Source organism: Prosopis cineraria, unplaced genomic scaffold (genome assembly GCF_029017545.1).
Source record: "Prosopis cineraria cultivar Desert tree isolate PC_DT_omini unplaced genomic scaffold, ASM2901754v1 PC5, whole genome shotgun sequence".
NCBI lineage: Eukaryota > Viridiplantae > Streptophyta > Magnoliopsida > Fabales > Fabaceae > Prosopis > Prosopis cineraria.
The window spans coordinates 40,195,904-40,220,548 of record NW_026555336.1 but is presented as its reverse complement, the minus strand read 5'-3'; the positions used below and the strand labels follow the sequence as shown (position 1 = coordinate 40,220,548).

Genomic DNA, 24,645 nt, shown 5'->3' with positions numbered 1-24,645 from the left:
ATTATATGGTTTTTTTACTATTTAAGATCAGGATATAACTGATATTTTTCATGCAAAATTTACTAATTTATTGTATTTTTAAATATTCAATTCCATTCGGCTTTGTTGAATAAAACGGATGCCTACAAAAATGTGTTTGTATGACGTGGTGAGCATGGACTATGATATGAAGGAGTTATATGAGGACACAAGATTACGATAAAGTTTTTACTTTATTTTGTTCATAATTAAATAATTAATTTTCTTTTAATTTTAATATTAAATATTACTTTATATTACCCCGTTGAATTATAAAAAATTACTCAAATGTTCCATCACGAAGAGATGCTAAATTTTATGAAACTCCAATTGCTTAACTTTTGGGCCAAGCTACACTTTAAGCCAACCCAAGGCCCAAACTTTTTTTTTTTTCAATATATTGTGAAAGACAACATTCATAAATGAGTTTGAAGTAGCCCATGAAATTCAACCATGACTTGTAAATAATCCTGTTAGCTATATATATATATATATATTGATATTGATATTGATATTGAAATTGCAATCAAACTTTATTTTTCCATCTAGGAGAACAGATGGATCCCTACAGGGTACAATGATTAATTAAATGTTGTTAAAAACATTTGCATTTGTAAGTATAGCAAGTAATTCAAGTCAAATTTAACAGGATAGTTAGAATAAATTTAAAAAAAATTAGAGTTGAACTTTAAAAATAATGCATTTTTAATGTTTGGACCTGCTCGAATAAGCCTAAATACCTTAATAGCATTTTTACTTTTTTTAAAAAATTATATTTTATATTTTTAATAATAAAATACTGAATTTTAAAATAAAAATATTCAATAATTCAGATATTGACGACTACTCAAATTAGCCTAAAACTTAAAAATGTTCGACCAAGCTAGCCAAATGGACTTTTTACAGGTTTGAATTTATTCAAGTTCGCTAAAATTGAGCCCAACCAGATCAAATTACAAGCTTTATTTGTAAATATTTCATTTCAACTAAAGGCTTATCAAAAACAAAAGAGTGCGTTCATTTGGAATTAAAAAAAATATATTTTTTCCTGAAATGCTAGGCCGCCAAAAGAGGAATGGAAAAAAAAAAGATATTACCAGGATTCTGCATTCGTGCAATGACTCGTGACATTACTTTTTCTTTTTTTTTTTGTTAATAACTCGTGACATTACTTTGAGCATTCCTGAGCGAGAGACGGGGATCATAATAAATGGGCCAGAAGGCCCAAACAAGACTGAACTAGGTAATTAACTCAAACACTGCGTGTTTCTAAAATGAACATTCTTGTTCTTCAGAACATGAGGAATCCGTAACAGTATTAAAAACAATAATTAAAGAACCAACTTGTGCCGGAATTATTGACCACCAAATCCTCCACAAAACCACAAGGGAAGTGATCCGTCCGAAATTGAAACTTCTTTCACCATCCGTTCATGATAATTACAAAAATAAAAATAAAAATTTATTCATTAATTTTATTGATCATCCATTGGTTTCAAAGACAGAGACCCGCAAAAGGAGCACCAAATGGTAGCCGCTCGTAATAATCTGAATATATACTCATACTACCCATCACAACAATCTCACAATGGAAAAAAAGAGCCCACAAATCTTGACCCATCTCAATGCAGAAGAAAGCACAGAAAATAATAATAGTAATATATAATCTTTTTTTTACCAGTAATAATATATAATCTGAAGATACCATGACTATATCAAAATTAATTGAATCAGAAAAATAGGAGAAAGAGATAAAAATTAAATAAAATTTACTACAGCGAGACCCCACTAGATAAAAATCGAGACTTGCTTTTCTTTTCTTCTCTCTTTTCCCTCTTCAATTGAGTAAATTTCAATTTTTAAGTACGATTTCTCCCAAAAAAAAAAAAACAATAATGGAAAGTAAAGGCCGGATCTTTGGTCACATGCCAAATTATCACCAATCGCTCTTCTACTAGGTGAAAGATACGTGAAACAAGATAATGCTTATGCTTTGTAGACTTTAGAGCATAAATAAATAGAAAAACAAGTGCTTTAGGTTATAAAAAGTTATATACATTACTAACCGGAACAAAGTTATATATATCAAACAACACTAGACATTTGAATCGATTCGTTAAAAATTTGATCCTTTCTAATTAAAGATATTGAGTTTGAGCCCTGAATAAATAATAGTGATTAAATTTTTAATAAAATGTGTGTCTTAATAAAGAGGTACCTATAAACTCCAACAGAATTTGTCTAAGTCAGGGACTTGAGATAGAGAGCGAAAGAATTAAAAAGAAGAAGATGAAGTTTACACACACGGACAATCAAATGGTGGAAACAATAACGAGGCATGAACTAGCAGAGTTTGGTCGAATCCCATCCAATCCATGAGGCTGCTTTTTTAATTCCAACTTTTGGGGATAATATTTTTGGTAATCTATCCCATCCAGTACATGAGGCTGCCTTTTTAATTCCAACTTTTGGCGATAATATTTTTGGTAATCTATTTAGAAATCATTTCTGGTACACCCTCTTATCTAATAGTACGTTTTATTCGATTCATGTCACATGCTTTGAGAGGCACTTCCACCTGACAAAGATTGATGGACTTTATTTTCTAGCTTCTTCTTTTTATGAACCATTTCATCCCTTCTCATTATTAACAATGTACTAAACTGATTGTTTATGTACATATAATCTCAATCTCATAGATGTATGTATGTATGTATATATACACAATAAAGGTTGCTCGTTTCAAAGTTTGAAAGCCCAATAATTATTTGCACACGACTTAACATTATAAAACCGTGTCTTATATAACTCGTGAAATATGTGTGTTTAATTATGTGAAATGTCAGTATTTTCAATTGTTAGTATAAAAAACTAATAATGCGTCCGGAGCTATATATATATTATAGCTGTGTGTGTGTAGTACTGAAAATGCGACCTGTCATTAAGTCGTGATATGAAAAATTGAAAATAATGGTTTGTATCGAGAAGTTAATTACTTTTGTGGATTGAAAAAAAAACAAAGAGGTTAATTGCTCTGCACGCTGCAGCGCGTGAGGACGCAATCAAGTGGCCTAATGCATTCCCCATGAATTTAAGCGCTCAACAAATAAGGTGGGGTCAGGGACACTTGTCCCCAAATAATGGTGGATGTTGGAGATTCCCACTCTATGATTATGATATATAGTGGAAAGCTGAATCTACGATACAAAATGTAATACCGGTATGTGACAATAATTTGTCGAGCCCCTTATGGACCCAAGAGACGCAATTCCCTGAATATGCTATGCCAATTTAACATTAATAACCAGTGATAATAATTTGATAGTATAAAGTCAAATAAGTACGTGAACTTGATGGCTAGATGGTTTGGGCCGTTCGAGCTTCTTATATTTTGAAAGAATCGGATCTTGGTTTGATTAAGAAAATCAATTAATTAATGAGAGAGATTAATTAATAAATCCAATCATTCAAACAGATCAACACTTTGAATTTTTACATAATCATGTATGTATCAGGTCTTTCCTTAATTAAAAATTGACAAGCAAGTGAATAAAGCTATCATAGCACCCCTACTTCCTCTTTTACTGAGTTTGTCATTTCAGAGCTTTAGATGATGTTCTAAGTTGCTTCTCTCGATGATGAAACTTATCTCCTACCATTTCACTAACCAACCTTAATCTCTGTTATTTTGAGATCATATCCAGTATTTAAAGTTTCTCTCGATTTGATACCACTCTCGCAACTTATAGAGAATTAGTGCTTTATCTCTAGCACCTCAATGCATTTCAAGGAAAACCAGCTAGCTTTGGGTTTGAGTCATGTCAAGAGTTGTGGGGTTTCACGATATTGGAGTATTGGAGTGGTTCATTGAAGGCCGTACCCTCCCATCCTAAATTATAAAATAATTTATAATAAATTTCGTGTGTCAATAAAATTAAACAATGATGTTTTACAAATCTATTTTTTAAAATAAAATATAAATTTTTAAAGATACATTTCATTCAATATAATTTAAAATCTACGTGTTTAATCATTACATTACATCATTTCAATTCTAAGGGTAAATTTTAAAAAAATTATTAATAAAATTTTATTTTCATCAAAATATTTTATATTTTAAAAAAACAAAATATCTCATAAATTATCTTATTATTTGAAGCAGAGAGCGTAATATCTAAATTTTCTCTAAATGTCTGGTCAACCAGCATGAGCAGAATTATTAGTTTCATTAAAAACGTTGATAGAAGAAATTAAACTGTCTAGTCTCTCAAAAAAAGTTGACTTCTAGACACGTGTCGTTTTTTTGTTAAAGAAAATTATTAGGTGATCTTTTTATTTTCTTACGTTAATTAATGTATTTCCTGTGTCAATATTTTATTTATGGATAGAATGAGTAGGTATTTAGTTAGTCCCGACCACTAATGCTTCTATTAACGTTTTTTTAAACTCAGTGTTGTTTAAAAAAATGAATATTCATGTAACTATTAGGAATTGCAATGATTTATATATTTTTTAATTAAAGGGACAAGCATTAATTAGTGACATAAGATTATAAGAAGCATTGAATTTGTAACCTTTAATATATATAGAAGAGCTTGCATGTTACTAAGTTTACAAGAGCATTGACATTGCAATGATTTGTTTAAAATAAGCCGAGCTTCTCGTGCACAAAAAGTGAAGGATTTAATCTTAATCTGACAAATTTTGTCATTAACAAGACAACACGTCCAAAACATCGGGTAAAAAATTTAAAATTGTTATGCCATTGGTCTGGGGCATCTGTTGTCTTTGCTAATGCTCATGATCTCGATAATTTTAAGCATTGGTAGAGGCAAGTGGGCAATAAACACCCGAAATTTGTTACACCACAAAATGAAATGTATACTCAAATAGTATTATACAAATTACAAAGTCAGACAAAAGTATCTGACGGATACAGTTTATATAAATTATTGTCATTGAACGGAAATTTCATTATAATAACAATATCACAATAATATTTTAAATTATCTTCACGCGTTGCCTGGAGATTTTTTTTTTTTCCACTGCAGTATAATACAATAATATATATATATATATATATATATGGGAGACAAGGACCTCAGACTTCGTCAAAACAAAACAAAAAACCTACTCCCTCCTCCGTTTAAAAAAATATATACATTTTGAAAGAGTTAAATATTAAAAAATATAAAAATTTTTAATTTTTTAATGTGTAATTATTATTTTTAAAAAATATTTCTATTAATGAATGATTTATATTTATTTTAGAATATTTAATGAAGGTAAAAATGAAAGAATAAAGTTAATTTAAAAATAAATAATTACTTTATTGAGGGGTGAGATTCAATTAAAAATACTTTATATTTTTTATCGGAGGGAGTATAATTTTTCACTAAACCAATGCAAGTGTAATATTAATATTATACAAAGTTTAGTGGCAAGGATGTGAATCTTATGAGTTTAAGTAAAATCATAATGAAAATATAAACTTAAATTATAAATTCAAATAATAAATCACATGGATTTTTTTCTATTAATAAATAATTATTAAAAATATATAGTTAAATATAAAATATGAACATAACTTTATTTAAATGTATTTTAAAAATAAATTATTGAAATGAAAATTATATCTATATTGATAATTTTTTTGGCCAACAAAGACAATATTATTAATCACCAAAAGCAAGTAATACAAACATTAACAGTCAAATCCAAAATAAACACACAAAAAAGCTCACCAAAAACAATATTATATCTATATTGATAATTGACATACTCAACAACATATACATTTCAAAACATGGAAAGTTATTTTTGGCGTTTCTTTTTTTTTTCTATTAATATTTTTTTGTTTCTTTTTTAGTTTAATTTTTTTTAAAATAGGTTCTACCATTTTTATGAACTAAGTTTTATACAATATATAATTAATTCATTCAACTAACAAGTTTAACTAAACTTGCATGTAGTCTGAATTTATATAAATGAATTGACATGATTATATAAGTTAGAAATTAAAAAATAATAAATTTAAAAATTAACTTGTAAATTTGACCAAACTTATATCTAATTCAAATTTTATAAGTAAGTTGACATAATTTTATAAATTAAAAATATAAAAATAATAAATTTAAGAGTTAACTTGAGTCCAACAATAATGTTTAGTTGGTATAATTTAATATTTCACTTAAATAAAAATCTTAAATCATAATGTATCAAAAAATCAAAAATAATTTTTAAAAAATAGAATGGACATTAAACAAGACAAATAATAATTCAAGAGTTAATAATATCAACCAGGTTATAATTAACTTAATATTTTTAAGACGATATTGCATATAAAACTCTAAAAACAAATTTATTTATAACCATAAAATTAATATTTATGTGAAAAATGTTCCATTAATGATATAGAAAGTTTATAAGTTATCTTTCAAACCTGTTTAAAAATATTGTTATAAATATAAAGATTATATGTAGATGTCCATCCCCCATATCATAATTATTAGAGCGTTCATCTCCCATACTACTTTATTATATTATTTAAAAGTTGTGATTTATGAGATTCTTAAGCTTCAGCCTCCCACATAAAATTCATGTATTTTTCATGGTATGTTATTCATAATCAATTACTTAGACCTCTAAGTTGTAAGTGCTTGGCTATATATTTATACATGGCATCTATTTATATTATTGAAAGTATGAAAGAAATACAAGAATTTATCCCACTTTCCATTGCCTCTATTCTTTCTCCTACTCCTCTTTTTACTCATTTATATTATCTCTATATTTTATTCATAACAGGTATAACAATTTAGTAGACTTCATTGTATTCTTTTTGATAAAATAACATAGAGATTCTGATAAGTCATAATTACTAAATAGAATTTAACAATACTCTTTTTTTTCAAATTATAAGACAACATTTAAAATTTTAATACTTATCATACATATGAGAACTACGAGCTAATAGCCTCTACACCGTTCATATGTAATTTTTATATCTTAAATTTATAGTTTTTAATTGATGCTTTTTAAATAAATTTTTTTTAAAAAACTAACAGTCAATATATATTTTATTTTAAATTTCGTGTCCATATAAATAATTTTAAAAAATAAAAATAAAACGTTGTAAATTTAGACAATTCAAATTGAATTTGAATAGTCTAAAAACAATGACTCTCAATATTCATTTGTATGAAATTAGTTCCGTTCAGAACTTTGTTGTCCCAGGGTATATAATTGAAATAATTATAAATTTTAAATTTTATTAAATGGAGGTTATTATTAAATTTTATATTTTTTTGAAAAATAAATTAATAAAGTGTGATTATTAACTTTATTTATACGTGTAATCTTATTTTAAATCACCTCAGAATAAGTATCAATTTAATCTTTTCTTGCCAAAACTTTTGTGAAATTAATATTTTCATCTGCCTGGTTTCGCAAGTCCTCCCCGCCTCCTCTCTTCCACTGTCCTGCGGATTCTTTAATTCTTTAATATTAATAATATTAAAAACAAGGAGTACGTGAAAAGAGGAGGATTTGACTTTACACCCATAAAATTGTAAAAGTTTCGTCTCCTTCCTTCTGCTGCTCTTTCCGCCGCCCACGCCGTGTATAAGGTGCAGCAGCTCCGCCATTCTCATCCGATCTAATGGTTTCATGACAGATCTGACAGTTTCCTTATTGCAAAAACGAATAAGGTAAAGCTTTGTTGAAAAAGTCTTCGCGGCTTTTTTACTATTATTATTATTATATTATTATCATTTTCATTTTTCGTATTTTCATCTTTTTCTCGGCCTTTCCCCAGTGCAATTAAGCTGATAAGATCAACTTTCCTGAACCGTTCAACTCTTCCAACCCCGGCTTTTTACATCTGGATCGCTGGTGGTCCAGTTCGGTTTTCGATCCAATTTGCCGGTCGGTTTGATTTTTGAAACCATGCCCAAAAACTTTGCGCGTAAGGGATGATGACTTTTTGGTCTATTTAGTACTGACTGCAGCAGAGAGAAAATAGAATAGAAAATACACGTGGATTCCGCTTTCCGCTTGTATGCTTCTTAAAAAGGTATTTAATTGGCTGAAATATCATGTGCCTTTCCCACAAACGACAAACGCATGATCCATATAACTAGATGATGATCAAGACAAGAAGGCAAAGCCATTGGTTTTATGCTGGGCCTCTCTTAACGATGGAGAGATTAGCAGTGACAGTTCTGCTCATCCGCTTATTTAGTTTTCTGCTAGACTGTGGGATTCAGATTGAAGCGTCTTCGCACAGCATTGATTCAATCTCAGAAACACAGCCGTACCGAACTTCTTATCACTTTCAGCCCTCCCGTAATTGGATGAATGGTATGACCTTTACCAATATTGTATTTTACATGATTCTTATCTCTCTTTTCTGTTCAAATTCACTGATATCGCTTCTAACTCCTATCTCTACTTGTTTGACATGTTTTGATGGGGGAACCTCAATTTTGATTGTTCAGATCCAAATGGTAAGCTATTATGAAAGCGAACCTTCGTTGAAATTGAAATGTAACATTATCTGTTCCTTTTGAAGCTGCCCTTGTCTTGAGTCAACTTGAAATATCATTAATTTCAATGAGATGAGATCCAAACCAATGATCTAATGACGATGGAGAATGTGAATTCTGTGGCAGGACCAATGTACTATAGAGGGTGTATCACTTATTCTACCAATACAACCCTTATGCAGCAACGTTTGGGGATAGAATGGTATGGGCACATTCTGTATCATATGATCTCATCAATTGGATTCATTTGAGCAACGCTATTGAACCCAGCCAGCCATCTGACATTAATAGCTGCTGGTCTGGTTCGGCGGCCACGATTTTCTCAGGAAAACTCTTGATTTTGTACACCGGGATTGATGCTAATAAACATCAAGTTCAGAACTTGGCCACTCCAAAGAATCTATCAGACCCTTTCTTGAGGGAGTGGATCAAATATCCTCGTAACCCAGTCATGACTCCACCCAGTGGAGTTGAACTGGACAATTCAGAGACCCATCCACTGCTTGGCTGGGAAAGGATGGAAAATGGAGAGTAATAGTTGGTGCTCAGAATGGTGATGAAGGGAAGGTGATTCTGGCCCAAACTGAGGATTTTGTTAATTGGACTGTAGATGCTAATCCCTTCTATGCGTCTGATAATACTGGAGTAGTTGAAATGCCCAGATTTCTTTCCAGTTGTGATCAATAGCACTAATGGGGTCGACACATCTTCAGAAAATCCCAATGTGAGGCACATATTGAAGATAGGCTACTTACGTAATCCACATGACTTCTATTTTATAGGTAAATATCTCTCAGATCAGAACAGCTTCATTCCTGATACCAAGTTACTGGAACTAGCTTGGACTTGAGGTACGATTATGGTAAATTCTATGCTTCGAAGACATTTTTTGACCATGCCAAGAACAGGAGGGTCCTCTGGGATGGGTGAATGAGTCACACCTCACAAGATGATATAAACAAAGGATGGGCTGGTCTCCAGGTACCTTCCGTTAAACATACAAAAGTTTAAAAGGATATGTTTCATATCTTATGTCAAGTTGATAGGATTTTTACTTACGTATCCCAGACTTCTATATAGGAAATATCTCCGATCAGAAGCTATTCCTGATACCAAGTTTACTGGAACTAGCTTGGACTTGAGGTACGATTATGGTAAATTCTATGCTTCGAAGACATTTTTTGACCATGCCAAGAACAGGAGGGTCCTCTGGGGATGGGTGAATGAGTCAGACACCTCACAAGATGATATAAACAAAGGATGGGCTGGTCTCCAGGTACCTTCGTTAAACATACAAAAGTTTAAAGGATATGTTCATATCTTATGTCAAGTTGATAGTGATTTTTGGCTGTGCAGTCCATTCCCAGGCAAGTCTGGCTTGATAAAAGTAGGAAGCGATTGATACAGTGGCCGATTGAAGACGTAGAGAAACTACGTAAGGAGCAAGTTAGTATTATTGGAGAGAAACTCGTGAGCAAATCAATTCTTGAAGTTTCAGGAATCACTGCCTCACAGGTAAGCCAAGAGGGTATTATTTTTCTTTTTTTCTCTAGGCGAAATCAATTGTTTGACTTTTGTTTCGATCTTGAAGGTGGATGTAGAGGTGCTGTTTGAGCTACCTGAACTAGAAAATGCAGAGAGGATACATCCCGCAGAGGTTGATCCCCAAGTACTGTGCAGTGAAGAATCTGCATCCCAGAGTGGAATCATAGGACCATTCGGTTTATCAGCATTGGCTTCAGAGGACCAGGCAGAGCAAACTGCAATCTTCTTCAAAGTATATAAAGCTCCCAACAGATATATAGGTCTCATGTGCAGTGATCAAAGCAGGTTCCTTTAATTGCCGAATAGCCCCAACTCTTTCTTACTTTGGCTTGATCTTGAATTCTCGTTGATTGTGGTTGAGAGTTGTTTACAGGTCTTCTATGCGGAAGGACCTCGATAAAACAACATATGGATCGTTCTTTGACTTTGATGATAAGATCAGAACCATTTCACTTAGAAGCCTGGTATGTGAGTTGGTAGTGATACTGATAAGTCTTCTAGATAACGTTCTTGAGTGGAAGTGTAACATGTGGATTGCGGTGATTAATGCAGATTGACCACTCCATTATCGAGAATTTTGGAGAAGGAGGAAGGGTTTGTATTACCTCCAGAGTATACCCGTCCTTGGCAATAGATGATGATGCTCATCTTTATGTTTTCAACAACGGAACTCAGGGTGTAAGAGTTTCAAAGTTGACTGCCTGGAGCATGAACAAAGCAGAGATCGGTCATGAACACACTATAAGCTGCCTTTAGAAATCAATGATTTTTTTTTTTTTAATGGCATCTTCACGATTGTTGTATGAAGGAAATAAATGTTATTTGTCGATGTATATTAATGCATTTTATTTAAAATTAAATTATAAGGAGATGATGTTTCTTCATCTTAGTGATGTCTTTATCCTATTTATGCTACTTAGCCATCCTGCTGCCACAAGAATGGCTTTTTTCTATTTCTCAACTTTTTATAGCTTTACATCTTACTCCTCTGTTGCTTTTTTCATGAAACATAAAGGGAAACTTTTGGTCATTCTTATAAAGTTCCATGGAGAGCTTTATTATATTTTTCTCATATTATCCATTTTCCAAAAGTTACACCATGCGTCTAAAGGGGGTAAAATGAGACATATGTTTTATTTTAATATGTATCTCCCTTGATTTCAATGATAATGCTGGAAGCTTCTTGTAAAAAAATTGGAGCAAATATGGGATAATAAAACTTTTAGTCCTTAAATTTGGCTCAATTATTGATTTAGTTTTTCAAGTTTAATTTTTATCAATTTGATCCTTTAGGTTTATTAAATTATCATGTTAGTCTTTTAAATTTTTAAAATAAATTTACCCTCAAATTAATCTAACATGTAAAAAATTTTAATGACTTGACAAGTATATGTAGTTAAATGAAAATAAATTAGTCTTAAAATTTGTTTAATTTTTTGTTAATTTAGTCTCTCATGCCACGTTTTGTTCTTCTATTTTTTAAAATTTGAGTTTGTCTCAATTAGAAATTTGGTCCTTCAAATTGACCCAAATACATACTCCCTTCGTTCAAAAATGTAAAGTATTTTTTGAGAAGTTAAATGTTAAAAAATATAAGATATTTTTTATCTTTTGAGGTGTAATTATTACTTTTTTTAAAGTACCCCTATTAATAATGACTTTATATTGATATTAGGGTATTTAATAGGGATAAATATAAAAAGATAGGGTTAGTTGAAAAGTAGATAACTATGAGGGTGAAATTTGATTAAAAATACCTTATATTTTTGAACGGAGAGAGTATACTTCTAAACCCCATACACCCAAAAGCATTTGCATGAGGAATGATGAAATCATATTGAAAACTAAGGGTTTGTTTGGCAACTTATTTTGAAAACAATTTTCTATCTCTAGAACAAAAAAAAATGTTTGATAACATGTTTTTTAAAAGTATTTTGAAGAATAAAAAAATTAAATTGTTCTAAAAAACAGAGAAAGAAAACATCTTTTAGATGTTTCAAGATCATTATTCTGATGAACAAAAAAGAATGTAAAAAATACTTGTTTTTATTATTTTATTTTATTTTGAAAACATGTTCTATAAAATACTAATTCTTAAAATAATAAAATAAAAATAGTTTTAAATAAGCCTTAAGTCACTAGTAAATTATTGAACTAATATATTGCTTGATTCAATAGAATATTTTATTTATAACTAGTGTGATTATAATTAGGCTACAGTTTTGATCATTACATGACCGATTTAATGATTTATTCAATTTTTAATATTATTATATTATATTTTATTTTTTTGTGCTTTCTGTACCAACTACAGAACGTATTTTGTAGAATTAAATTTTAAATGCATTAGGCGAAAGAAAATAATAATAATGAACGATCTTGAGTTCGTTGGATATTTTTCGGTACAAATCTTATTCTTGATTTTAATCGGTGACTTGACACATGCCCCTTGATCCCGTCGACATTGATGCCAAATTAGACATGGGTCCGTTTTGTACAAAAAGATCTACGGTGAATCGTCACGTTAACTTCATAGGGGGGAAAAGGTAACTATTTTCAGAAGGTAATAAAGTTCAACATTGGCGGGGTAATTATAAATTGAGGGGAAAAATAAAAGGCATAGTCAATAATTTAAGAAATGTTGACATGCATAATTTTAAAACTCCATCAATTATCAAGGACAAGTCTGATGAGAATAACGATTTCAAAAACCTCTTAAAAATGCTTTAGATACTACATTTGATTTTACATTGGAAGCCATCATAACATAATAAAGGTGAAACTAATTATTTATTTTATCTTAAAGTGTGTTATCCCTAAATACAATTGCACTTTTTTTTTAGGTTGTATTCGGATGGGTGGATTTAAGTTGAAAATTTAAATTTAAAATTTCATATTTGAAATCTCACATTTAAAATTCATAAATTCTAAATTTTTTATTTAGATGATATAAAAATTTAAATTACATTATTAAAATCTTTTATTTGGATCTAAAGTAAAATTTCATAATTTAAATTATATATTTGAATTTCAAAGAAACTTAGAATATTAGTTAAACTTGACGATTCTAATGGCCAATCTCAAACGGGATCAAACAAATAAAGCCCATAGGAACTGTGGCACCAACAACAACCGGGATGGGACTTTCCACTTCCACTAGAACCAAATTGATGGCGACGATGAGAATTTGACAATAAGCTTCCATCGAGACCGGACCGATAGCAACGACGAGGACCAGACGGCTGACTTTCACCGAGATCGAATCAAAGCCAACGACGAGGACTGTAAGACTGACTTCTACCAAGATCTGACAAACGTCAATGACGGGGATCAGACAGCTGACTTCCACAGGATCAGACCGAACTGACGACAACAGTGATGGGGACCGGACTAAACCAACGGTGACGGTGATGGGGACCAAAAGGCTTAATTTCACTATGACTGGACTGGACCAACAACGATATTGACTGTGACCAGACTAAAGGTGATGGCAATGTCGTTGTCGGTCCGATCTCGGTGGAAGTCGACTGTCCCATCTCAGTTAATAATGGCACCTTGTTTCCATCAACTTTGACAGTTCAATCCAATTATCATTGGCAGGTCAATCAAGCCTTCATTCATTTGGGTCAAATTACAAAAAAAACTTAAGTTAGGATTTGAAATAATAAGGGTTTAGAAAGGATTGTAAATTACAAAGAGATCAACAGAGAACATCCAAATTCAAATCCATACATTTTTAATTATCTAAATAATAAATTTGGCTAAAATTCAAATCCAAATTTATGCATATCCAAGCATAGCATTAATTAGTATATGGGAAAATTTTAAAATTAAGTTAAAAATATATTTCCTATAAAGTTCTCTCCCCATAATTTATCCAAGAAAAAAATTTGACCCCAAGAAATATTCTCAATCCATCATTGATTGTCTCATGTAAATTAAAATCTAAAGCAATAATTTCCATCTTGCAATATGTTGCTCTTATCATAAGGGTAACTTTTTAATATATAGTAGGGCCTTATGAAGATTGAAAAAATATAAATAGTTTTTCTTAAAATTTCTTACCAAAATATATTTAACTTTTTTTCTAGAATTTGTTGGCTAAAGCCCATCCTGAGAAAAATAAAATATATAATAGTATTTTTAAATTATAATTATAGCCAAAAATAAAAATAAATACTCCTTCATCTTATATATAAGTCACTTTTAACAACCTCCCTGTAATTAAGGAGATGTAGTTAGAGAAAGGAATAAGAGCCTGACCTGGAGAGTCGGGCTTAAAAGTTCTGTTTAAATAAAGGTTCGGGTTTTAAAAATAATTTTTTTAAAGTAATCAGGCTTGAGGGTTTGGTCCTGATGAGCCTTGTAAAAAAGAGGCTTGGGCCCGAGCGGCCCTTCAATCTTTGTTATTTTATTTTTTTTGATAGAACACAAGTTTGAAACTAATGACCTGCTCTCCTGGTCCTACACGCATTATATTATTATTTATTTTAATTTATTCTAAAATTAATTTAATATAATTTAATAAATATCAGTGTATAGTATAAAATTTATGATATTTTTTATTTTTCTGTAATTATCATGTTTGTGTATTTATAAAAAATAACCTATTTTTTAACCAAGATTTAAATTTTATTACTAGACTTATAAATGTGTGTTGTTTAATTTTTAAAAAATTATGTGAATTTTATTTTTTTTAATTTCAAAATATTTTAATTAATTTATAATATTTAATTTTATTTTAATTTTTTTATTTTTTAAAAAAAGAGCTTGTGAGCCCGACCATGATCCTTTCACATAAAGGTTGAGCTTGAAAAATGAAGTTTAAAATGAAAAACTAAATTTTAGGACTAAGTCCTTAAGGGCCGAACCTATAAAAATCAGGCTCGCCTGTATTCTCAACTTTAGATATAGTTAAATCATTAGTTTTATTTGAAAAAGAAAAAAAAGATCAATTGACCTTCATTAAATACATCATATATAAAAGATAGTTTTTCTTTTATATGTAACTTTTTTCTCTATTTGTAAAAAAATAGTAAAGAATAAAATTAAGAAAATTAATAATCTATTTTTTATGCAAAAATTTTTTCAAGTAAACCATTAATTACTCAAAAAGAGTTATTTATGTATAGGATTGGTGGTAATGTTATTTTTCAATTACATTATTGCATGACAAGAAAAACAACAATTAAATTAAGAGAAATTTATGACGTATACAGGAAAAAGTAAATTTTATCTTAAAACTTATTATTTTATACTCTCAAAAAGGTACCTTTAATTGCCAAACTGGATTAGGGTTAAAGAGATATTAGAGCTCACACAAAAAAAAAAAAAATTATATTTTATAAATTAAACTTCAAAATTTATGTGTTATCCACTAAAATTAAAATTTAAAAACACCTTATCTTATTTTAATTTTCTTATGCGTGAACATATTGAAAACATAAATATCTGGTCTTTCACTTATCATTTTTACTATAAGCCACACACGATCTTTCAACGTACAAATTTTTTTAAAAAAAATAAGCCATTGTTCATTCCATATAAATTTATTTTATTTTACAATTTTTGTATATTTTAAAAATATAATTATCAAATTTATTTTACGTAAACTTTGTTATTCCATGTGAGTTAAAATTTGAAGCAAAAAAAAATTGTCTTATCTTTATTTTCTTCTTATATATTGTAAAAAATTTTCATTTATTACTATTCATCTACAGTAGGAAAAATAGTAACAATTTTTTTAAATTTTTGTATTTTAAATATCACACGGGGCCTTGATAAAAAAAAATATGAGTCATTTTAAAAATAATAGGCATGAGGCACTGTTTATTACTTATATTTTGCATATATATAAGATAATAAGTCGTCGAGGTGAAAAAAACAATAAAGTATAGAATAAAATAAAAATAATATGTTTAAATAATAAATTATTTTTTATTTTTAATATACATGAAATGAAAAATTATAAATTATCTATACATATCGTAAAGTCTAATGGAATTTATTGCTCATCCAAAGTTTTTTGAAGAGTAACCTCATTAATTTTTTTTAAAATGTATTTTTTAGTCTTTTTTTAAATTTTATAGTTGAGAGAAAATTTGATAAATTGAAAGAATGTAATAAATGTAATTGATAAATAGTATTATTTCCAGTCTTATATTTAAATCACTTTCTATAAATAATTAATGGTCTATTTGATATTCCCTTCTTTAAAAAATGTACTCCCTCCATCTCAAATCATAAGATACTTTTAGACAAAATTTTATATACTAATAAATCTCATTAAATACATTTAACAATTTTATCTTTTTAAAATAAGAATATAAACTTTTCAAAATACCCATCATTTAATACATTAAAAAGAGAAGGGATGCAAATTAATTATAAAGAGAGAAAGATAATATTAAAATTAGTACATTTAATGAAATATTAATCTATTCAAAGTGTTTTATATTTTGGAATGGAGGAACTCCTTCAAAAATACCCTATAATTTGGGACGAAAGAAGTAAGATATTTTTAATCGAATCTCACCTCCTAATAAAATAGGTTTTCAAAGTAACTTTATTTTTTTATATTTATCCTTATTTAATAGAGTGTTTCACTCTAAAATAAATATAAATTAACTTATTCAATAAGGGTACTTTTTAAAAAAAAATAATGATTACACCTTAAAAAAAATAAAATTGTCTTACATTTTTAAACATTCAGTCCTTAAAAAAATGTGTTATGTTTTTAAACAGAGGGAGTAAGTTTTTTTCACATGAAAAATGAAATGACCTTTGTCATTCTTTCTAATTAAACTCACCTAATCAAACAATTCTTAATTACGAAGGATCAATCATGGCTACAAGAGATATTAATTTCATAAAAGCTAACTTGAAATTGAGATCCTAAAAAAATGATTCGAGAATATTTATATGGTATTTCTTGACGTTTAAAGTATAATTACGTGGAAACATTGAAAAAATAAGAATAGTATTGAAAGCAAAACAAAATAGGAATAGGTCAGTCCATTCACAAATCTGTGCATGTTTTGTAACATCCCAATTTAAATTTTAATACTTAATTTAGGTTAATAAAAATTTAACAAAAAAAATAATATTTAGAGGTAAGAAAATTAGTAGAAAATGATTATTAAATCTAATTTAGGATATAATTAAATTAATTAAAAAATATTAAATTATTATTATAATAAAAAAAGGGGAAAAGGTATGCCAAAAAAAAAAAGGAAGAAGAAGAGAAAACGAATTTGCTCTCGGCGCTGCATGAATAGTAAATATAAAATAATAATAAAAAAAGGGGGAGAGAGAAGAAGAAATAATAAAAAAAAATGTGTGGGACCCACTGAATTTTTATAAAAAACTCACCTTCCTTCATTTCCTCATTCATTCCTACGCGCGAGCTGAGGCGGAGAGAACGCGAGTCACCGGTGCGAAATATCTAAATTTTTAAGGTAAGAGTTTTTAATAGGATATTTAGGGTGTGATTTTAAGCTTTTCAAGACTAAGTAAATGTTTTAAAAATTTTTCTTAGTCATCCTTCTTCTTTGGTTTCTGAGTTTGTAGTGGTAGAAAATTTAAGATCTGGAAGAGGGATGAATTTATGTTGAATAAATATGGTTTTTGAGGTTGTTAGTAGTATAATAAATATTCTAGAGTATAAATTTATTGGTGATCTTTGAATTTGTGGCTTATGGATCAAATTCTATACTAGATCTAAAAATATATGTTGATTTATTGAGGTTTAGATGATTATTTGGGATGAGAAATGAATTATTATGGCTATAGGATTATGATTCTAAGCTAGAGACTTAATTTTTAATTTTTGGGTATTTTAGGTACGAATTTATGAAATAAAAAGAAAATTTTGATAATAAAAATTAGTTTAGAAGTTGATTTTTAGATTATTAATGTTTATTGATAATTAAAAGAGGAGTTAAAAATTATACTTAATAGTATTAACTATAGATTTGTATTAAGATTGAGAATAGGAATTATGTTATATTTTTAATTCTATTATTAGAATTATTTTATTAGTTTCAAAAATTGAAACTAATATTTATAAATAATATGTTATTTGTAGATTGTATTACTGGTGAAGATTGTGGTGAGAGAGAAATTTTAAGGAATAATTTATTGAAAAAGCCACAAGGTAACCATGCTTTTAATTTATGATTAGTGTTACTTCATGTTAATTGGGTGATTATTGAGAAAATTATAAATTTTGTAATATTATATAATTGTGCAATATTATTATAAATTTATTTGATTATTGTGGGAGGTGTTGGGAGACTTGCTATTATTGTTGTATTTATGTGCCACGTGGTATGCCCCTATTGGAACTCAAAAGGTGGTTTGTAAGGGCTCGGGCTAATCTACCTTTGGCCGGGTAATTTAGCACCGAGTGAGGGCTACGGCTCGAGGTTAATGGAGGGATATAAGGATGGTTGTTTGTGTGTATTGTAATATTTCATATATTTGTTGGAATTATATTATTTTTAATTCTCACTTAGTAAGCACACACTTAACTGTTTGTATACACTATCATAAATTGGCTTTGGTTACTGGGACTTTTGAGTCTCATTATGTGGTTAATAATTTTCAGGAGAAGAGCCACGAGTGACACGTGGAGGAGTCCCAGAGGCTTAGTGGTATAGATCCACTGTCTCTTTTGGGTATTTAATTTATGATTTATAATGTGTTATATTGCCAATATTAGGGCTTTTTGTTTATTGTCAATTATATGAATATATAAATGTAATCATGTCTTTCAAACTATTTCTATTTTTAGTACAATTTGGATGACTGTAATTTTTATATTTGGTTTACTTTGGATTGGTTAAAATGGCATGATTATAAGGCCAAATAACTGGCTTGTGTTGAAAATTTATTAAATTGCTTATTTTACTTGTTGGGAGTATAAGGATGGACAAATGTGATTTAGTTTACTTGTTGGGAGTATAAGGATGGACAAATGTGATTTAGCCTAATGGCATGTAGGAGGTAAAAATTTATCTGAAATATTAATTATAAAATATTTTATATTGAAATTATTGATATAAAAATGTGTTGGGTGGCTGTAACCCAACTATGGTTGAGTTAAATTATTTAAAAAAAAAATTTTGGTGTGTTACAAATTTTGTATTAATATTTTATATTGAAATTATTGATATAAAAATGTGTTGGGTGGCTGTAACCCAACTATGGTTGAGTTAAATTATTTAAAAAAAAAATTGGTGTGTTACATGTTTGCTATGCCAAAAAGTCTTTCACCATGGCCAACAACCTTATTTCCTTTTTGATGCGGTTAGGTTTCTATCTGCCATGGCATGTGGTTTAGAAACTACCTCATGATGACCTGCAACCCTATTCGTCATGGCCAACATGCTCACACACACTTGTCACGGCTAATCACACAGTTCGTCGTGGTGTATACAATATGTCAGCACAATATTGGACGACAGTAGAAATTAAACTTTTGAAGCACTTAATTAACTACTCAAACATTCAATTAAAATAATTTAAACACTCACACATAAATAAATAGATGATCTAGCTAATGACACTAGCCTTGTCCTTATCTAGTATTATATGAGAATTTTGGACACCTAGGATAAGAGACATGCATATTACACTCCTAACATCAATCCAATATCTTTAAAACCCTAATATTAACCTTAGCTCACTATCTTTCCACAAGTATTCACTATTCAACATACAAAAGTTGATCATACATATTCGTATCATGCATTAGCAAACTAGAGAAGTTCAAATTTCACCTCTCAGGGCTTACCATCAACTACGAGGACATAAGAGAAATCTTAAGACTTCCTTATAATGCCCAAACTTCCACTATTGACCCACAATTCAAAAACATGAGTAGAGCCAATATAAAAAATGCCTAAGTCTCCTGATATGCCACAGTGTAGACAAATAGCTCAATGCAAATGATTTATCATGTTGGTAATATACTATTTAATTACAAATGGATAAACGCTAGAGACATTACAATAGTTAGGTGCCTATAGCTTCCTTGCTTCCCTTTATCCTATACCAGAAGTGTCTCCTAGAAAAATGCTAAACCACAAGAATAAGATTATATGATCTTAGTAACCAATCACATAAATATAATTGTGTGGCCCATATAAGCAATTTAAGCACATACTTATATCTAGCAATTTCACAACTATCCTACACATATCTCACAATAGTACCCACACGTGCGCGTAACCACATAACGTGTGCAACAATGATGATAATTGTGTACAATCACGCTCCACCTTTATTATTTTCTTTATATCTTCTAAATGAATCCATTAGCTATCAAATCATATAAGACTAGTCCGTATTACCAAATTATTCTTGTTTTCCAATTATAAGGGGTAACCCAACTAAAGCCTCATACTCACTCTTAAACCATGGATTCTTCCAGTACAAACTCACAGGGTGTCAATTTGCCTAGCCTAGGGTAATAACGAAGAACCAAAACACTGAGGCCTTGTAGTGTTGATGCGTAGCATGTGGATTTTTATAATATCCTACTCTCTTGGGTGAACTCCTACCTATTTGTGATCATACAATATGCTCATGTAACTTAATGATATGATGTACAAGTAAACTTCATTAACTTATCTCATAATTAAATGTATATTTTCGAGACAAGGCTACCAATATTGAATTTCATGCTAGTATTGTAAATGCGTATTTAATGATGTATCATCATCATGATCAATAATAACGATACCATAATTATTCATTTACTTTAACACGCGCTCATATTCTCACTATCAACATGTTGCTTCAACTCAATCATGTTAAACAACTCATGCCATCCCTAAGTATGAACAGGGAATCGCCATGTGACATACAGCTCATCAATTTTTTCACGCCAAAGAACTACATAATCTTTTTTACACTCAGTAGTCATATTTAATCACATAAATCCACAATAAGTTAGACTTATCGATAAAGTCTCATACCGCTTAATAAATGATTAATATTATATTCATTAGGCCATATTTCACATTTTCATTTCACTTAACTTAAGTTATGTGAAATGCAAATGTGAAATATGACTTATGGATTTATGTGATTAAATATGACTATTGAGTGTATATGATTTATGTGAATAAATATATTATATTATTCTGATTCAAATAGACTTCCCAAGAGCAATTTTGTTATTTACTATTACAACGGATGCTCAATAAATTATTAATATATCATATTCTCCTAGAGACAGCTTGTGGATGCTTAGTGAATGATTAATATTATATTCATTAGACCATATTCACATTTGCATTTCCTATAACTTACTATAAAACCATTTATTCACATACCAACACTCCAAACATGTGATGCAATTATATGCACAATTATAAGCTCCAACTATATACCATTCCATCATAGAATATATTAGGCTCAAATGTGCAGTCACGAATACATACAAGAATTTAACTCTCAGTTATCCCAATTCTTAGTTTACCACACCAAGAGTGCAACTTGGATTTCAAGGAAACTCACAAACAATCCACAAGCTCCAAGAGTAATTAATCTACGTACAGTTTAGGATAAGCAAACGCCATTAATGAATAACTGTCATTAATTATCCTTCAATCATAATAGGACTAAACCACCCATTAAGTATAAACAATCTCATAACTAACTCCCATTACTTTATTTAACTCCCATTAAGCCTAATGACTAATATTAACTAGCCTCATTAGCTCAAAATTAATCAATTAACATTAGGGTTTACTCTAAACCCAACATTAACTACTCTAATAATTGTCATTAACACGACCTAATAACTAAAAGCATAAAACAATATCTTTAGACTCCATCGAAGTCATTAGCGTGAGTAAAAGATAGTATTAATTTAAAAATAAATGAAGATAAAATTTAATTAAAAATGCTTTATATTTCTTAATGGAGGGAGTATCTTTTTAATCATAAGCCATTCTTTCTTGTAACTTCTCAATTTTTTTCTGAATAATAGAAAGTCAAAAATTAAAATATATATTTTCCTACAAAAAGTTGAATGTGGTTACTGTTCAAAACTGTTGATAAACAGTAAACAATTAAACTTAAAAATATACGTAGTTATAATTTTTTCACTCGTCTTTATTAAAAAATAAAAAATAATTTATTATTTGAAGATATTATTTGTATTTTATTCTAATTTTTTTTTACCTTCACAATTTATTATCTTATACTATGCAAAATATAAACAACACGTAATGTCCTATGCCTGTCATTTTTAACATGAATCTCATATTCACCGTGATTTTTTATCATGGATCCCATACTTATTTTTTTATTGCAAGCCCACATAATCTTTAAACATGCAAAAGAAAAAATTAAAAAAAAAAGAAAAGGAAAAAGATTTTGTTACTGTTTATCGAGGTGTAGATGAACAATAACAAATGACAAACTTTATAATATATAAGGTAAGATGCTATCTGATGAAACCGTGCCAATAATATTTAATAATGTGGTCTTTTATTTTCTTTGGTAGACTAATCAACAACGTGATATTTAGCGTCAAATGTCGATAAACGGATTTGGATACAGTCTCCCTCGATAGTTCTCTCCGCGCTCAATTTTATTTATCGATTTAATTATTTATTTGGTTTTTGATAAAGCGTTTAATAATAGAAAATTAATATGATTTCCGGTTTTTTATCACAACAAATTTTTACTCCATAAATCATAACAAATAATTAGTACAATTATAATTAAATATATACAATAAATAAACACAATATTTAGTTAAACAAACAAATAAATAAAATTAACCATATGTAATTATAATTGACTAAATATCATTAACTAGATATAATTAATAAACATAAAAACAAATAAATATATTAATATAATTGACTAAAATTAAATAAAATATTAAATAAATAAATATCGTCACAGTTTACTCCAAGAGTCTCCTCCTTTGCTTGCTACCTCATTCTCCTCCGAGTAAGTAAATCAATAGGATAAACATTATTCTCGTTGTTTAAAAATATAAAGTATTTTTTAAAGGGTTAAATGTTAGAAAATATAAGACATTTTTAATCTTTCAAGATATAATTATTATTTTTTTTCAAAAGTGCTTGATAATAACTTTATATTTATTATATAATATTTAATAGAAATAAATATAAAAAAATATAATTAATTTAAAAATAAGTAATCATTTTATTGAGGATTAAATTTAATTAAAAATATTTTATATTTTTTAAAATGAAGGGAGTATATTTTTTTTCCCTGAGTCAGTCCTGTCACGAAAACTTTGCATGGTTATCTTGGTTGAGAGATTGGTTGCCCGGCCAGGTTCCACCTCATCAGTACTCAATGACCTTCATGTAGGGTCCAAAGGTCTCATTCATGTAAATATCCTTTTATAGGTATAGCCATTGGACTATGGAAATATTCAAATTAAATAATTAATTAAAAATTAAGTTAAATAAAATAAATAAATAAATTTAAATAATAAAAAACTAAATAAATAATTACCTTGTATTATAACCTTACATGTCTGGCTATTGGTCCCAGGAAACTCAGATATTTCCAGATCTAGAAATTCCTCAACTATTTGGATTGTGATTTCAGGGAACCCCTCCCTCTCAAGGCTTCCAGCTTCTAAATTAACTCTCAGCGCCCTCCCACTAAACCGTCAAATATATTATCAAAGTTGAGCATCGGGGCGAGAGGAGGGAGAGGATCCTGAAAAACACTCTGAACTGGCGCTAGAGAGATTTGAGAAAGCAACGGCAAGAGACATTTTTGCCAAAAGTTGCCAAAAGTGAAAAAGTGTGAAAAAAAATGAGAAAGACAAATGTTTATATGAACGTGACGACAATAGCAATTATCACCCAACCTGCTGCAATTTAATATAACCTCCGCCTTGTCTTAAATTATAAAATATTTAAAAAAAATTTATTTTAAAATATAAATATTTTGAGTAAATTAATGTTTCATTAAATATATTATTTTAATATTATTTTTTCTCTATAATTAATATTCATTCTTTCTCTTTTTAATATATTAAATGATGAATAGTTTTAAAAGTTTATATTTTTATTTAAAAAAAATTATTAAATATATTTAATAAAATTTATTGATATATAAAATTTTATTTAAAAATATTTAATAATTTAAAACGAAAGAAGTAATAATTTGGCCTTAAAACTCCAACTCGAACCGCAAGCAGTTCCAATGTCCGAATAAGGCTATCATTAATGCATTTTTACTTTTCAAAGTGATAATAGTTTAATAGTAAATTGCCATATGAATTGCCACCGAGTTGGCTATCCATCACTTGAGGCAAGTTCACGGTAGTTTAGCCTGAAAATTGATACAAATATTGTAGTGGCTTCACCATCTAAACCGCTACCAACTTTTCACATTATTTAACACCTTTGTTATATATTTAAAAATATAAATGAGCCTGAGGCCTTGAGTCAGGTTATTTATTTTTAATTTCTTTTTTAAAGTTTGATTTTTATGTAAAGGGCTTAAAGCCGGACTTAGAAATCCT

At 29.0% G+C, this 24,645-nt stretch overlaps 1 protein-coding gene across 1 annotated transcript; it reads left to right on the top strand.

Annotated features, from left to right (window-relative positions):
- The first annotated feature begins 7,849 nt into the window (after positions 1 to 7,849).
- On the top strand, positions 7,850 to 11,062 carry LOC129311126 (beta-fructofuranosidase, insoluble isoenzyme CWINV3-like). The gene is given in 10 exon segments (XM_054953154.1): positions 7,850 to 8,379; positions 8,517 to 8,708; positions 8,711 to 9,043; positions 9,046 to 9,218; positions 9,220 to 9,392; positions 9,684 to 9,840; positions 9,921 to 10,079; positions 10,156 to 10,394; positions 10,483 to 10,573; positions 10,662 to 11,062. Coding segments are annotated over 9 exon segments (1,578 nt in total). The 5' UTR covers positions 7,850 to 8,379; positions 8,517 to 8,659; the 3' UTR covers positions 10,866 to 11,062.
- Positions 11,063 to 24,645: the final 13,583 nt, after the last annotated feature.